The sequence below is a fragment of the Microtus ochrogaster genome, unplaced genomic scaffold, assembly GCF_000317375.1.
Source record: "Microtus ochrogaster isolate Prairie Vole_2 unplaced genomic scaffold, MicOch1.0 UNK3, whole genome shotgun sequence".
Classification (NCBI taxonomy): domain Eukaryota; kingdom Metazoa; phylum Chordata; class Mammalia; order Rodentia; family Cricetidae; genus Microtus; species Microtus ochrogaster.
In genome coordinates this window covers 18,972,103-18,988,982 of record NW_004949101.1, presented here as the reverse complement: position 1 = coordinate 18,988,982, position 16,880 = coordinate 18,972,103, and the positions used below count along the sequence as shown (strand labels likewise).

Sequence of the window (16,880 nt, the reverse complement as noted above, 5' to 3'; positions counted from 1 at the left end):
TTGATCCTCAGCACCACACAAAGCCAGTATAGTGGCACACATCTGTTATCCTTGCACTAGAGAAGTGAGGCCGAAGGATCTGAAGTTGAAAGTTATCCTCAGCTATAGAGCAAATTTGATGCAGGAGACCCTGTCTTGAAATGGGGAGGATTATCATTCGTTGAAAGATGTCTTAACCTTTCATGAATGGTCTGGCATAATCCCACTGGGTCCTATAACTGAAAATCTTCAGCCAGGCTGAAGAGAACGCTCAGAAGTTAGGAACTCTGGCTGTTCTTCCAAAGGTCCTGAGTTCAATTTTCAGCAACCACATGGTGGTTCACAACCATCTGTAATGAGAGCTGGTGCTCTCTTCTGGAATACAGGCAGAACCATATACATAGCAAATAAATCTTTAAAAAAAGAAAGTCTTCAGTTATGTCACCGATGTGTTAAACATACTTAATACTTAATAGATCGCAATCGCCTTTTATGTCGGTTATAGCTTTCTACAGTTGAATCAGCAGCAATGATCTTCTCTCTGGTCCTGGATAAACAATGCTACAGCCCTGAATATTCTTTCCTTTGGTTGCTTAATAAACAGTGGCGCTAAGGCTCTAGGCTACATAGTGTCGTTTGTCTCACATTCCTCTTCACATATTTTGGTAACAAATCAGATGTATGGTAAGTATGAAAATTAATACTATAAGATTAATACTGCATTTTAGCTTGTTTATTTTATTTTTTTGAGACAGGTTTTCTCTGTAGCTTTGGAGACTGTCCTGGAACTCACTCTGTAGATCAGGCTGGCCTTGAATTCACAGACATCCACTTGTCTCTGCCTCGCAAGTGCTGGGCTTAAAGGCATGGGTCACCACCGCCCAGCTTAGCTGGTTTAGCATTTTTGTGCAAGTTCTTTGCTATTTCTACCATGAAGAGTTTTTGGCCTGTGGCTCCTCCCCAGGAGGGTAGGCTTGACATTGTTTTCACCTCGAGAGCCACTCTGAGGCTGGGTCACTCAGGCCATCAGTATCTACCTTACTCACCAGATTGCTCACTCTTGGAGCTGTGAGCTCCCATACCAGACTTTCTCCTTTGATTTGAAGCCCTTGTCTCCAAAGCGTGCCGGTGCAGGCAGCAGTTATGGAAATGGACTAACCTTTAGACCAGGATTTGGCAGACATTGTAAAGGGCTGGATTATACGGCTTTGTGAAGCATATAATCTCCCTGCTGCTTCAGTGCAAAATCACACAGACGATACGCACATGAACAGCTGTGTTTCAGCAATGCTGGTGCACAAAGCCAGGCCACAGACTCCCAGGTTCTGTCTTGCCGAGGTCACTCTAGGTGCTAGCCCCTTGAAGGTTGAAGACAGAGAAAAGATAATCCATTTCTGCTGTCCAAATCCAGGAACCTAATGAACTGGCCAATGCTTCCTTCCCACTGTATCTATGGTAGCCTATAAAACAGTACTGTACAGGGCAGATCTCATTAACAAAGTCAGATTTGGAGCTGAGAAGTTGGCTCAGTGGTTAAAAGCATTTGTTGCTCTTGCAGAGAACCACCTGGTGGCTCACAACTACCTGTTACTACATTCCAGCAGATCCAATATGTTCTTCTAACCTCCAAGGGTACCAGGCATACAAAACATGCAGTCAAAACACCCACACACATAAAGAAGATAAACTAAAAAAAAGAAAGGTACATACCTTTAATTCTAGCACACTGGAAGACAGAGTAAATGGATCTCTGTGAAAATGAGGCTAGTCTGGTTTACCAAGTGAATTCCATGTGAACTAGGGCTAAACAGTGAGACCTTCTCTTTTTTTTTTTTTTTAAGATTTATGTATTTATTATGTTTACAGGGTTCTGCCTGCAAGTATGCCTGCAGGCCAGAAGAGGACACCAGATCCCATTACAGATGGTTGTGAGCCACCATGTGGTTGCTGGGAATTGAACTCAGGACCTCTGGAAGAGCAGTCAGTGTTCTCAACCACTGAGCCATCTCTCCAGCCCAAGACCTTGTCTTTAAAGGAAAATAAAGTGAGATTTAAGCAAGACATCGTGGCACACACATGTAGTTCTAGTACTCAGAAGGCCAGAGGGTTTGTTTGAGCCAGGAATTCAAATCCTACCCGGGTAACATAGCAAGACCCTGTTTGATCTAGGTAGGTTTCTGTTGCTGTGATAAACATGACCAAAAGCAAACGTATTTCAGCTTACAGCTGAAGTCCATCATGTAGGGAAGTGTAGTGGCATTTCATTTGTGTTTTCACAAATAAAGCTTGCCTGAAGGTCAGTGCAAAGCACCCACACTAGTCAGCCACACAGCTGTGCAGTGGTGGCACACAGCTTTAATCCCAGCAGCCACACTGGTTAGCCATAGAGGCGGGGTGGTAATTGTTGCATGCCTTAATCCCAGCACTAGAGAAGAATATAAAACAGGAGGAGACCAAGGCCAGCTGGCCTGGGTCTGAAAAAGCATGGAATAAAACCGGACTTGCTGAACATAGTGGACAATGAGGACTACTGAGAACTCAAGAACAATGGCAATGGGTTTTTGATCCTACTGCACGTACTGGCTTTGGGGGAGCCTAGGCAGTTTGGACGCTCACCTTACTAGACCTGGATGAAGGTGGGTGGTCCTTGGACTTCCCACAGGGCAGGGAACCCTGATTCCTCTTTGGGCTGATGAGGGAGGGGGACTTGACTGGGGGAGGGGGAGGGAAATGGGAGGCGGTGGCAGGGAGGAGGCAGAAATCTTTAATAAATAAATAAATAAATATAAAAAAGGAAAAAAATAAAACAGGAGGAGACAGCTCTCATGCACAGTCTCATTCTGAGATTCGTGGGGGCAGCATCACCATTTCGGACTGAAGTAGAGGTAAGAGCCAGTGGCTGGCTGTTTTGCTTTTTTGATCTTCAGGTTGAACCCCAATATCCGTCTCTGAATTTTTATTATTTATGCTATAGGGAAGTCGGGCCAGGATTCAAGGCAAGAACCTACAGGCAAGAACTGAAGCAGAGACCATGGAGGAATGCTCTTTCCTGACTTGTTCCTCCTGGCTTGCTTAGTTTGCTTTCTCATACATCCCAGGACTACCTACCCGGGGATACCACTGTCCCCAGTACACTGGGCTCTCTTATATCACCAATCATGGGTCTTTAATCCTTTATTTCTGATTTGGCATCTTCCTGCAGGGATAGAGATACCAGGAGCTGATTATATCACAGTGCTTGTCTGCCTGCCCTTAGTTTCAGTAATAAATATTCTAAATTCATTAGGGTGGTTTACTCGAGACCCTAAAGAGACCTCATCTCAAAAGAAAACAAATCGTTCTATTTCCTTTAAGAAAGCATTGTACAAAATGTAAGGTATCACTGTGGTGGCTAGAAAAAGTACCTTGCATTTCTTTGCGATTTACAACAGAATTCACAGTTTGCTGCTGCTCCAACTTTTCCCGCTCCAGCACTGCTCCTTTCCACCCCTGCTCTGCACGCTTTCATCAGACCTCATCATCTCCCTGCTTCTCTAGACTCTTAGGATTCTTACAGGATTCAGCTTCATTCTCCCTAGCGAGCCTCTCTGGTGGGTGTTGCAAGCTTCTGACGCCAGGGTCCGCTCTTGCTCCTCAGTAGCCTGGAGGAGGATCCGGCTCAGCAGGATATACTGCCACTGTGGCCACAACAGCCTCCTGAACACTGCTGCTAGCGCCTCCCAAGCCAGGAGAGCCTGGACTGCAGGGTCGCTGTCGTCCCAAGGCAGCTGGACCCACTAACCCTTAAAGATGTGGGGGCTGCATCCTGTGCACGCCACTGAACTCTCCCTCTCCTGTTTCCAAGCTCTTCTACCCCACAAAGTGAGCAAAATGAGACTCCGAGGTTGCCGGGTGGCCAGAGACCCTCTCTCTTCTCGATCATGCTTTTTCTTAGTACCCTTCCTCTCGGTCTCTCAGTCCTTGTAGCCCAAGTTAGTGGTCCTCCTTTTCTCTCTTCCAGCTTCCTTTCCTTTCCCAGCACCTCCCCTCTAGTCTTCCACATCCTCAGGACTGGGTGACCTGCTGGGACCGACCCTACCTCCACTTGCTTCTGCCCCGCCCTTCCACCCTCCCTAAGGCTAGGCCCTGGGTCCACCCCCTCCACCAGTTCCCTCCTTCTCTCTTTGCCCTTCCTTCTTCCCGCCCCCTGCCCACACCAACCTGCTGGCCCCGCCCAGGCCTGAGCCCCGGGCCCGCCTCCCTTTTCCAACCTACAACGCCAGTGATCCTAAACTCGGCGCTGCCACTTTGGCGCCTGCTGCCTCAGCGGCCAGGACTGCGGCGCTACGCTCGCTCGCTCGCTCGCTCGCTCGGGCGGCCACCGGCGAGTTCGGGACGTTAGTGGGTCGGTACATCTGTCCAGAGAAAACTTCCATATCCACGGCTCCGCGATGGTTCTGGCCCCGCTGCTGCTTGGGCTGCTGCTGCTTCCCGCGCCCTGCAGAGGTGAGTGCGAGGTCCCGAAGGTCTGCTGCAACTCCAGCTAGCCGACGAGGGTCCTGGGGCATCCCCAGCCGGATAACAGGGTGCACATCCTAGTGGAACCAGCACCCGTGGGCACCAAGGGCTCCGCGTCACCACAGATGGTGACGAGTCGCTTTGGGAGCACCTACGTTAGAACCTGTGTGGAACGCAGCACTCAGGTCTAGTATGGCATGCGCCGAGAATTTTCCCCTCAACACTGCCCAGTGGCCTGGCCGCGCTTTGGCGGGATTTCTGCGAGTCACAGACCTGGGCGCCTAAGGCAATCTCACTCCGCGAACCAGTGAGCGGCTGCGAAAGTTGGGTGTCGCTGTTAGCGGAAGGCGTTGGACCGAGGCTGGTTGTCCCGCCAGGGAAAGACTGGTTTTGGCTTCTCCACCGGGCTCTAGTGAGCTGCAGGGACAGCCTGTGAGAGTAGAGGCCTGGAAAAGATCAGAGGGGGACGACACACAAGCCTTTCACCATTACTACTGTGGAGCAGAATCTGTTGTGTTTGGGTAGCTTCTACGTTCATCTCAGACCTGCTTAAGTGTTGTTACGTTGAAACGTGACACAAAGGATTGGTTAGCACAAACACGTACGGCAGGTTTCTCCAACAGATGACACCTTGTGAAGAGGCTGGAAAGAAATGAACCAGGCTTTACCAAAAGAAATTGGGGGGGGGGGTGTTGGATGACTAAACCAGCACGTTTCTGGTATTGTCCTGCCGTAAAAGGGCAGTCAAAATGTGGTTTTGTCTTTAAGAATACCTGTGGCGTTCGGTTTACAGTCTAGCTACAAACCTCGTTCTTCGTTTCAAAGTTCATTTGCTCAAGTGAACATTTCTTTGTAGCACGATAATAAAAAGCCAGAGACAGAAATTGGGGTTCAACCTGAAAATCAGAAAAGCGGTCCCCCAGCCTTGGTAGAGGTAAGGCTTCTCTAGTGGCCTGGCTGCTCTGCTTTTCTAGTTTGCAGGTTGAACCCCAATTTCTGTCTCTGGGTTTTTATTATTCATGCTACATTTCTTGAAGAATTCTCTTCTTGCACACTAAATTACAGAAGCGATTTGTAGCTTGAGGCAACATGACAATTTGAAACAAATATCAAGAGCCAAAGGCAAGCAAAGAACTGAGAGGGCTCTGTTCTCCATCACCAAATCCTCAAAAATTCCTCAGCCTTTCTGCCAGGTCTATTCCTAATCTGCTGCAAGTCGGGTGTGCTTGCTGCTAGTGCTGGCCAGCCACACTGCGTTCTGTGTGGTGATGTGGTAAGCACCGGAGGAGCAATAGGAACCAAAGCTTTTGTTGAATGCTTTTAAAACTATGCTTTATTTTCTGAATTTTGAAAAAGTATGATGAAGTTTTGTACTTGATAGATTTAGTCGGATAACCACAGACAGTCTTAAATGCACTCCAAGGAAGAATGTACGTTTCTCGGTATTTTTCTCCTAACAGAAGTGAGTTGCTGAGGAAGGAGCATTTCAGATGTTCCGATCCTTCCTCTTTGCTCTGTCCCAGATCAGAGTGGGAGGTGGGGCTGGCGGGGCAGCATAAGGGGCACCTTTCTCTAGCAGGGGAGGGAAAGAGCAAGGAGGAGGAGACTTTGAAGGTGCAGAAAAGCGAAGCCAGTCTGATGCCCTAGTCTGTGACTGAGAACTGTAAGCCCTGAGAGCAAACTGGGCTTTTCAAATAGTTGAATTCTTAAATTGACACTGAAACAGATGTTTTAATGAATTTTAAACATTTTCCCAAAGAGAACTCTAAGCGGTTCTGTTGTTTATAGCCATTTTTTTAAAACAACTTCCATTGCTATTTGGAAATAAGCAGTGTTTATTTTAATAAATGAGTGAATGGATTTTTGTAAAGTTCCTTAAGGTGGTGAGCAAGACATAATTATTTTTAAATTTACAAAATTATGTTTTGAATTATTATTATTTTAAATTTAAACTGGATGGATGTTTTGTTTGCATGTTTGTCTGTGTATCATTTGCATATCTGGTTGCCAAGGAGACAGGAAGAGGGCATTGGACCCCCTAGAATAGGAGTTACAGGTGGTATTGAGCCACCATGTGGGTGCTGGGAATTGAACATGGGTCCATTAGAAGAGCAGCCAGTTCTCTTAACCACTGAGCTGTTTCTCCAGCTTATAATTATGCTTTTAAGTCTTTCTTTTTGAAAGACTCTCTAGATGATTCTGGAAAGAGGACTAGTGAGTCATAAGAGATTGCCAGGTAGGAAAGATGAGTTGGGACGTTGCATACTCATGGACCCCAGCGACTTCCCACACAACAGCCAGAATTGGACATTTCATAGCATCCAATTGCGCGTCCCCAAATGAAGCATCCTCAATGGTTTCCTCTTCCTCGCCTGATTTCCAGAGCCTCTGCCTCCCTGTCCGATTCATATCTAGTCATTTCCCCTTGTTGCTGCTGATCTGGTCACCTCTATATCACCTTCCTCACACTGAACAACTTTTAAAAAGAGATGTGTTTATTTTTATTTCATGTCTGTGTTTTGTCTGCATGTGCACTATGCATGCCCAGGGCCCAGGGAGGCCAGAAGAAGAGTGTCTGCTCCCCCATGATTGGAGTTTCAGGAAGTTGGCAGCCACCCAAGTGAGTGCTGGTAGTGGAGCTGTGGTCCTCTGCAAGAGCAGGGACCTAACCACTGAACCATCTCTCCAGTTCCCCAAAAAATAAAACCACAATTTTAACAGCTCCTTGGCCAGGAGACATTGTTTCGTGTACCTTGACTTTGAATAAAGATCCACAGTTTTGTCATAGCTCAGAATATATGACTCTGGGTTGGACTGCATCTACATGGTGGTAACACAGGGCTGAGCTCTAGGAACCTTAGGCCAGCAGTTCAGTCTCAGAACCTTCAGACTGTTTTGGGGACAGTGGGACACTATTTCAGAGAGCTGTTGTGGTATAGTTAGGTTTTTTTTTTAGCTTGGCAAAAACCTAAACATACCTGGGATCAAGGAAGCTCGGCTGAGAAACAGAGATTGGCCTGTGGGTATCTCTATTGGGGTATTTTCTTAATTGGTAATTGATGGAGAACGGCTCAGCCTACTGTGAGTGGAACCATCCCTGGCTAAGTGGGCCTGGACTATGCAGGAAGCTGAGTAAGACCTGGAACAAGCCAGTAAACAGCGTTCCTCTGTAGTTTCTCCTTCAGTTCCTGCCTTCGGGTCCCTGTCTCCCTAGAAATCCTGAACCCCTAGCAGTGGAATTACCAATGGTCCGCTGTGCTTCTGCATTCAAATTTGGGGTAGATAATTGTTCTCCCTAGACAAAAAGTGTTGAGTGGAAAGTTTTGAGGGGTTTTCCCCTCTTCCTGGAATGCTTCCTCGATAAAACCTTGAAATATGAGGGTAGAAGATTCAGCTGTAGCACAATTGTTAGAGCTCTTGTCTGGCATGTCTGGGTGCAATCCCCAGCATAGCATAAACCAGGGAAGGGGAGTGGCTCACCAGATATTACGCCTACCTGAAGAGTGATTGGCAGATAAGGGCTGCTGGGGGGGGAGGGTCAGTTTTCTTTGAGTGTGGTTCTTGGATGGTCCCACACCCGTGTGATACCTGCAACACTAATTAGACTCAGCAAGTTGTAAAAAGTAAATATAAAGGGGATATGAAGTTGGGAGGGCGATCCAAGAAGAGTTAAGGCTAGGAGTAGAGTAGTGGATATCAAAATACATGATATACATGTATGGAATTCTCAAATAAAAAGTTAAAAATTATACACGCACACACACACAAAGTGTGCTGCCTTATACCTACAGTCCAAGCACTCCGAGGTGTAGGCAGGAGAGTTAGAAGTTCAAGGTCATGCTTGGCTACACAGCCTGGACTACATTAGACCCATCTTCAAAAAAAAAAAAACAACAGCAACAACAAAAACGGAGAGGCTATCAAGGCAGATCTGGGGCCACCCTTTTGCAGTGGTTTGGTGAAGAGGCTCCAGGTGGTCACTCCGAGTGCCTAAGTTCTTGGCTATAGCTCTTTAGTAGTTCTGCCAGCAAAACCCAACCAGGAGTAGGCTTTCTCAGGATAGCCTGGCACTACCTACCCCTGCCCCCTACCTTCCGTGTGAAGTGCAAACTTGGCACAGGAACAGTTTCCTGTCATCTGCCTCACAGGAAGGCATCGAAATGAGGTCCAGTTCTGGCTCTGCTTTTCCTACATAGCTCTACACCAAAGTGTGTGTGGGGGGTGTTTTGGGTTTCGTTTTGTTTGTTTTGGTTCCGGCTTTTTAAGTGACCGCGTCCAGGTCTTTCCTTTGGTGTCCCTCCAGAAGAAATGAGCATTGTTAATTCTATGCAGATATGAGGGTTTGTGTGTAGCTTAAACTGGGGAGGGAGGGAGGTCCCATGTGCCTTCTTGCTTGACTCTGTGTCAAGTGCTGTCAGAGACCTTTGCTGGCCAGGAGGAAGACCCAATCTCTCTTCCGATCTCACGCTGGATATCCATCAACCCCTGACCTTAGGTTACCCTGTGGTTACCTCTTCACTGTGCCTGTTTGCATGCCTGCAGCTGAAATGCTGAAGATGCAGCCTGCTAGAGTGGAGCATTCGGTTCCGATCTGTGGGCTCCTTTTAGGGAACAAGAACACTAAGAAACTTGTCACCCAAGGGTGTTCTCAGTCACCACAAGTTGTTTGCTTGGTTTTGTGGTCTATACTTTGGTTTGTAATTGGTGGGAAGTTCTTTACCATAGCAAGAACCTTGGTTTTGTTGAGACCCCACACTCGGCTTCAGCTGCACTTTGGGCAGGTGGAAGCCTGTTGCTCCCCTTCCCCTGGCCTCTGTCAGTTGGAGGGACCCAGTGGATGTGTGGGTACCTGAAGTCCCAGACAGCCTTGTCCTGGTCACCTCCTCAGGCTCCGGTGTTTTAGTGACAAGAAAAGATGATTGCGCCTTGAGGAGACCCTTCAGGAAATCTACAGTTACCTCAAAGTATCTTATTCTTTCCTTCTTGCCTATTTATCTGTCATTGTTTGACTCAATGATCGAATGGGTTTTCTGTAAATCTTGAGGTGTCACAGGGACAGATGGTTCCAGGGTGAGAAAAAGCAAAAGCAGAGATATTGGGTTTTGTGTAGGCCAAGAAGTTTTATATCTAAAACCAAGATGTTCCATTGATTTTGGGGAGGTGAAGTCCGTTTTATCTCATTAGCTCAGCAATGGATTTTTCTGGTTATTCATTTGCTCCTTCTGTGTTTCTCTTTGTACTCAGAACCTTCAGAACCTTTCTCAATTGGTCTTTTCAGAAGTGCTGTCTAGCCCAGCATGATGTGATCAATAAAGTTGGTGTCCCATTCAGCTGCCCTCTGGAGAGACTGTCTGCAGCTCACGGGCCTCAGATGTGTAATTAGGCAAACACTCTGATAGAGATCCCTTTTCTGGAAGACACGTCCGTCCTATTGACTTACAACATCTAGATGGTTCGCTCATGCTCAGAAGACATGCAGTTGTGTTACCAAACAATATCTCTCTCTCTCTCTCTCTCTCTCTCTCTCTCTCTCTCTCTCTCTCTCTCTCATTTCATGAGCGCGTGCACACACACGCACTCACACACACATCTACCTCATAAGTTTACAATTTTGTGTTGGGCTTCACTTATAGCTTGAGCCACATTCCGCCCTCTGGCCCTGGGTTGGATGCCCTGAAGCTGCTTGCCCTTGCAGGCTCTAATTACCTCAGCATCCGGGGACTCTGGACGTGGTAGGATCTGCCTTAGCCACACTCTCTCCTCATTAGATACACAAAGGAAAGCCTTGTTTGTTTTGGAGAAAGTGTTGTTTTGCTATCTTAAGCCTTCAGGGCTTCCAGTCAAAGCTTCTAACAGCGTACTTTCCTCGTTAAGGCTTTGATGCAAGGGTTTCCCGAGTAAGAACAGGCTGTTTTTGTGGAGGATGTTAGAACAGGACTCAAAGTAGCTGAAGTTGCTTTCTGTCCCCCACACTGCTCAAGGAGCTCTCTGGGAGCTGATAAATATTCATGGATTCCCCATTGCTGCGCGTGTATCTGGTGACTGGTGTTCCAGTTTTGCTGTGAATGGCCCTTGGCCTTTGGCTCAGAGGAAGTGAAACCAGCTTGTAAGCACTTTGACAGTTCTCCATGTGACTTGGAAAGAGTAGGTGAAATCGGTGTTTTTTAGTTTTTTTGTTTTGTTTTTTGAAAGTTTTAGAGCAAAATTAAAAGGAAGCTCGTTGAATTTAGATTTAGTTAAAAACAATAAAAACCAGTCTGGGAGACCAACATGTGAGTTCGAGTCAGATTTTTGTTTTGCAGGGAAACCTGGGTTATAGTGCAGTGTCCTTTGTCAGTGGGCAGAGCAGAAAGATGAGTCTGGGTAGCATACATCTCTGCCTGGAGGGAAAAGGAGATGGGACGCTTTTTTGCAACTGGACGCAGCGCTCTGAGCCCTGGCTGGTATTCTGGATGTTAGCAGCAGTCAATTCCCATTATGCGATGGTGAAATGGGGACAGAGGGTGGAGTAGGATTTAAAGCACCAAGTGCTCAGTTAACTCTTCAGTGTTGCCAGCTGCCATCCTGCCTGCCTGTGCTGCCCGTCCCCCCTACCCAGTGAAATAACCCCTCCAGCTCTGTCTAGAGAAATAGAATAGCCTAGAAAAGCAAAGTCATCTTTCTGAGAACACTAGACTTCTCTGAACAAATCATGAGGTCTTCCCGTCAAAAATGCTGGGAGAATGCGCTCTTGGGTGATGGGTGGCAAGAAGGATCCTGAATTTTCCTGGAGTAGATGGGGTGGGGCATGCCCTCTAGAGAGAACAGTAGAATCCTCAGGATCAGAGGGAGACTGACATCAGTTTTAAAAGTCTGTTCATTTAGTGTTAGGGTGTACTTTTTATACTTGGAAAAACTCATAAATGTACTATGCACAATCAAATGTAAGGCATCTAAGTATTTTGACTGAAGGATAAGGGTAAGGCGACTGAGGCGAAGGCCATCAACATGAGGGGAGGGGAGGTGGAGTTTTGTTGTTTTGTTTTGTTTTTGTTTGTTTTGTTTGTTTGTTTGTTGAGACAAGGTTTCTCTGTGTTCGGCTCTGGCAGTCCTGGAACTCCATAGAACAGGCTGGTCTTGACTCGGGAATCTGCCTGCCTCTGTCTCTTGCGTACTTGGATTAAAGGTGTGTACTGCCACATTCTCCTAGGAAGGTAAGCTTTAAACCCATCTAAAAAGTCTTTTCAAGACCCAGCTGCCCAGGCCAGCCCAGGACCTATGGACTCGATCTTTGTGGATGTGGCCCTGCCCTGTCTGGCCAGTCTAAGTCACCTCTCTAATTGCACCCCAGAGAGCCATTGTGTCTGAAATCTGATCCCTGGGGAAGGCTAGGGAGCCCAGGAGGGAGTGTTTCAGAACCTAGCCCTGAATTTAGGATTGAGATAGGTGTGTTTATCCAAGGAAAGGGACAGGGCTTCAGCCAGAGTGAGAAACACGCGGTGGATTTTCAAGCCAGTTGTCGTCGTGGTTTTAAGACCTGCAGGAGGAGGGATGAGGGCAAAGTTTCCTCTCTAAGCCACATCTCACAAGGATGTTGTGACTAATTAGGTGAGCCAATAAATACAGTAAACTTTTTCTTTTTACCATTGCATTTTTTTCTTTTCTAATCTATTCTTTAGTCTTCATACTAAAGACTTATCTCAGTGCTACACAGGAAGTAAGATTCATCCATGTCCTTACCTGGTGTAGGAGGTCCTTCTGTCTATGTGTTGCTTTCACTGGTTAAATAAAGAAACTGCCTTGGCCTTTTGATAGGGCAGCACTTAGGTAGGCGGAGTAGACAGAACTGAATGCTGGGAAGAAAAGCAGAGAGAGAGAGCCACCATGGAGCTGCCAGGTCAGACATGCTGAATCTTTTCTGGTAAGCCACGACCTCGTGGTATTATACAGATTATTAAAAATGGGTTAAATCAAGATGTGAGAGTTAGCCAATAAGAGGTTAGACATAATGGGCCAGGCAGTGGTTTAATTAATACAATTTCTGTGTGGTTATTTCGGGTGTAAGCTAGCTGGGTGGCCAGGACAAACAAAGGGCCCTCACTCTCCTTGCAACACTTACCATCCAGTGTAAGAGGTCAAATGTTAGCTATACAGGTTGCAACTCGTTTAAACCCTCTTAGTCGCCCTTCATGTCAAGAACATGAGTGGCAGATGGCTTGAAATGCAGGCCTGGTTTTATGTCTCATGGTTTTAGATAGGTTCTTATGCAGCTCAGGTTATTATAGACCTGAGAATAACCTTGGACTTCTGATCCTCATACCTCTGTGCTGGGATCACAGGGATTTGCTACCATATCTGGTACTTACGCAGTGCTGGCCAAAGCTGAAACCCAGGGCCTCCTGCATACTAGGGAGGCGCTCTACCAATTGAGCCCCATCTTCATGGGTACATATGTGAATGTGCCATACATTTATTGATGTATTAATGCCAAACAATAATTTTTTTCTTTTAAAAATGTATTAGAGTCACATGTATGTACCTGAGTATGGGTGTGTGCATGTGAGTACAGGTGCCTGTGGGGACCAGAGGCATCAGCACTCCCTGGAGTTACAGGTGATTAATAAGCTCCCGTGCGTGGGTTCTCAGACCCCCTGCAAGGACAGTCAGTCCTCTGACCCCTGAGCCATCTCTTCCTTCCCCAGATACACTGATTTCTAAGTGTGGAACTTGATGAGTTTTGACAAATATTCATGATAAACTCACTACCCGAGATAAGATAGCCCCCAACTTTCATGTGCTTCCCAGTGAACATAGACACATGAAAAGTTCAAAGGCTGAGTTGTGGTTAAGAGTACCAGTCCTGTGGGGCTGCTCCCTAGGGTGCTGTGGCTGAACATTTGGACACAGCTGTTGCTTCCCGAGTCTGCTCTAGACAGGTCTGTCCTCCTCAGGATACATGGTGCTGAATTGTCAATGCGGCTGAGGCCTCATTCACTGGCCTCCTGAATTCTCATTTGGACCTTCCTCCTTGCCCTTGCTTCTCACATACAGGACCCCTCTTCCTGGTCAGCCAGCTGCAGTGAGAGGCTCTCTAGAGAGGGCCCATAGATGGATACCAGAAAGAAGAGGCAGTGCGGCCATAAGAAGCCCCCACCATCCTTCGTGGCTGTGCAGACCCAGTCATGAGGGCCCCACCATGAAGAAGGGATGACATTTTTTAAATATTTATTTTTACTTTGGGTTTAATATTTTTTCTGTTTTGAGTGTTTGTTTACAGATTTGTTTGCAGTGAGGGCAAGCAGGCAAAGAGCAAAAGCTTTTGTCTTCTGTGTCCTTTTATATAGACTGCCTGGAGAAGGTGTGGCCCAGATTTAGAGTGGGCCTTTTTCCCTCAAAGGAGCCAGTAAAGAAAATCCTTTACAGGTATGCCCAGCTGCTGGGGTCTCAGTTGATTCCAGATGTGGTCGAGTTGACAACAGATTAAGCCATCATAACTGTAACGCCACACTGCTCAGGACCCCTCCCCCTCCTCGGCTGCCACCATCCAGCTTTCTGGTTCCTCTCATTTTCACCGCTTTAACTCTTCCATATTGTTTGTTGTTGTTTTACGTGTTTGCTTTACAAGTAATGGCCAGGATCCTTAACTATACTTACTACAGAAAGTAGGCAAAAGTTCATCTACTGTGTTACTTAAGTGGATGCTCTGCTCTCTGTCACCTAGAAAGGACTTGAACAAATTATTCTTGCAAAGGTGTCAGTCTTCCACAATTGTCTCATTTTATACGGAAATACTTTCCTTAAAAGTTTTGTTTTGTTTTGTTTTGTTTCTTAAAGAGGAGTTCAGGTTTCTGTGGTCTGGAGTACAACATAGGTTTAGGAATAGCAAGGTAGAGGAACTGGACTCGGGGGCTGAGAGTCTCTCCCAGCTTTTGGAAGCCCACCTCTGGGCCTTTGAGGGAATCAACTCCAGACCTCCCTTGGTGAGAGGGAACCAGGCTTCATGCCTGTGGCCAGAAAGAATTGCTTCAGAGTCTTTCTGGGGCAGTTGGCCGGCTGCCAGAGGGGAAAGGACGGAAAACCCTTGGTTAAATAAACACTGTTTGTTCGCATTTCATTGTGAGCAGTTGAAGCAGCTTAGTCAGCAGAATTGGTTCCATATGTTTAGCTTCTCCAGGCCAGGCATGAGTAGTTGCATCTCTGAAACACAGCAGATCAGATGCTGGTGTTATGGAAAGACTCCTTGCCTTTCTGCTTGTCTGTTCACGGCAGATACTGCCACGTTTACCCCCAGCACCGACTCCAGCCATCCGAAGACGGATGGAATAGCTCCAGTTCATGGCTGCTCCAACGCAGTGAGTTCATCAGAAAAATCACCAGAAGAGATTTCTCAAAATCGTGGTACCCGAACTGTACCTCAGCCATAAAAGTTTTAAAACCTTTTCTGGAAGACTCCAGTGTTCCACCAGGGTTGAAAACATGGTAGGAAGGTTGGGGAGGATGGTGAAAGGTGCCGGTAAGATTCTGGAATGTTCTTCCCGGCTGCATTGGTATCCTTCTACAGAGAGAGCCTAGGAGTTGGGGGTCTGCTTGGGAAGCTGGTATTGCAAAAGACTTCTGCTGAGAAGGAGCCAAATACCCAGAGGCAGGCAGGAGACACCATGCCCTTTGGGTCAAAGGGCGAACATGTTTCTCTTTTTTTCCCCCATCCACTTTAGCCCAAAGGAATGCGTGGGGCAAAGGCAGTGGGATGTCACCCTGGTAAGTTCTTTACAATTGGGGTAGGGCTTTGGGACCCTTTCAACCCTGCAAGCCAGGTTCACAGAGGATAGGTAGCTTGACTGGTGGACTGGGGTCCCTGCCTGTTCTTCCAGACCTACTACTCTTCATCCCACTGTGACCCCAGAAGGCTGAGCTGTAGTTGCAATAGGTCACCTGTCAATAAATGCCATGGCGCCCTGGCTCCAAGTAATCTCATATGCCGCATAGTGGTTGTTTATCTATTGTTTAAATGTTAAAATCGCAGCCCGTTTGTCATCTGACATGCTGTGCCGACTGGGTCCGTGTGAAAATCTGTCCCTGTCTCCAACCTGTTTCATTTTCTTCCCACTCTGCCGGGAGTTCTGGACTTTCACTGTCGCTGCCTGGGCTTTTTGCCTCCTGCTGTGCCACAGCTGTGAACCCTTGCAAACACTGGCCACTCATTCCCCTCTCTTCAAGCTGTGCATCCTCATTCCCATCCCCTCCAGTGCCGACTCAAGGCCAGGGGCTGTACACTTACACACAAGCACAGCCCCCGGAGCCTTTCTTTGGTTTCTCGACCGGCGTCTTGTTCCTGTGATCTGAGGGCAGTCTCTCTGGTGCAGTTGATGATTACCATGTACAGTTTAGGACTGGTCAGGTCAAGTGATCGCTGATAGAAGCTTATATTTTTCCTACTCCTTTTCTTGAGACCGCGTCTCCTGTAACTCACAGCCAGCCTCAGCCTTTCACTACCTAGCCAAGGATGACCTTGAGGTGGATGATCCTCCCACCTCCATCTCCCACCCTGAGTGCTGGGGACTGCAGATGCCTGTTACCAGGTCCAGCTGTGCGCAGGGCCAGGGAACAAACTCCCGTGAGGCCAGCACTCTACCACTCGAGCCACCTCACCAGCCCCATGTTGTTATTCTTGTTTTTTAAGTCCAGAATCCTTTGTATTTGCATAAAGCCAAGCCACACCAAGTGGAAAATTTTTACCTTTGTTTTTTAACAAAAAGACATGGAATCCTCCCAGGTCCACAGTTAGCGATACACACAGAATGGGAAGGAACTTGGTGATCCAGTTTCTGGTCCCTTCTCCCAAGGAAGGCAGGAGTCCTGGATATGTAGGCCTTCCTGGGAACAGCAGGACAACAGATCATATGACGGGGGGGGGGCACACGGCTGGAAGGTGGCGAACTCCTCGACCAGCGAGAAAGAACGACCACGACACGAGGAGGAAGGAAAACAGAGCATGCTAAGGTAAAGCATCCTATGGTCCAGTCATACTACATCTGACCCTGCGCATCTGTGGAGTGGACAGCAAAGAACAGCTAGGGGCTCAAGAATAAGCCACCATTCCTGAAACTTCCTTTGGGCCTCCCAACGTTGGGATTAAATTATAGAGCCTGCAGCAGAGAAAGAGAAGAAAGAACAGGCCACAGGTTCCCCAGCCTGTACTTCAGGCTCATTCTTACTCTGCCATCTGGGCCAGGAGTGCCGTTCCCAAACCCCATCTGGACCGGTAGTGCCGTTCCCAAACCCCATCTGGACCAGGAGTGCCGTTCCCAAACCCCATCTGGACCAGGAGTGCCATTCCCAAACCCCATCTGGGCCAGGAGTGCCGTTCCCAAACCCCATCTGGACCAGTAGTGCCGTTCCCAAACCCCATCTGGACCAGTAGTGCC

The 16,880-nt window shown here is 47.4% G+C and overlaps 1 protein-coding gene across 1 annotated transcript in view; it reads left to right on the top strand.

The window, feature by feature from the left end:
• Positions 1-4,319: 4,319 nt before the first annotated feature.
• The window catches only part of Mertk (MER proto-oncogene, tyrosine kinase), a 103,903-nt gene continuing 91,342 nt past the window's right edge, over positions 4,320-16,880 (top strand). Inside the window, exon 1 of the mRNA XM_026788459.1 lies at positions 4,320-4,464. Within this exon, the coding sequence (XP_026644260.1) occupies positions 4,410-4,464 (55 nt within the window). The 5' untranslated portion in view covers positions 4,320-4,409. The remainder of the gene's footprint in view (positions 4,465-16,880) is intronic.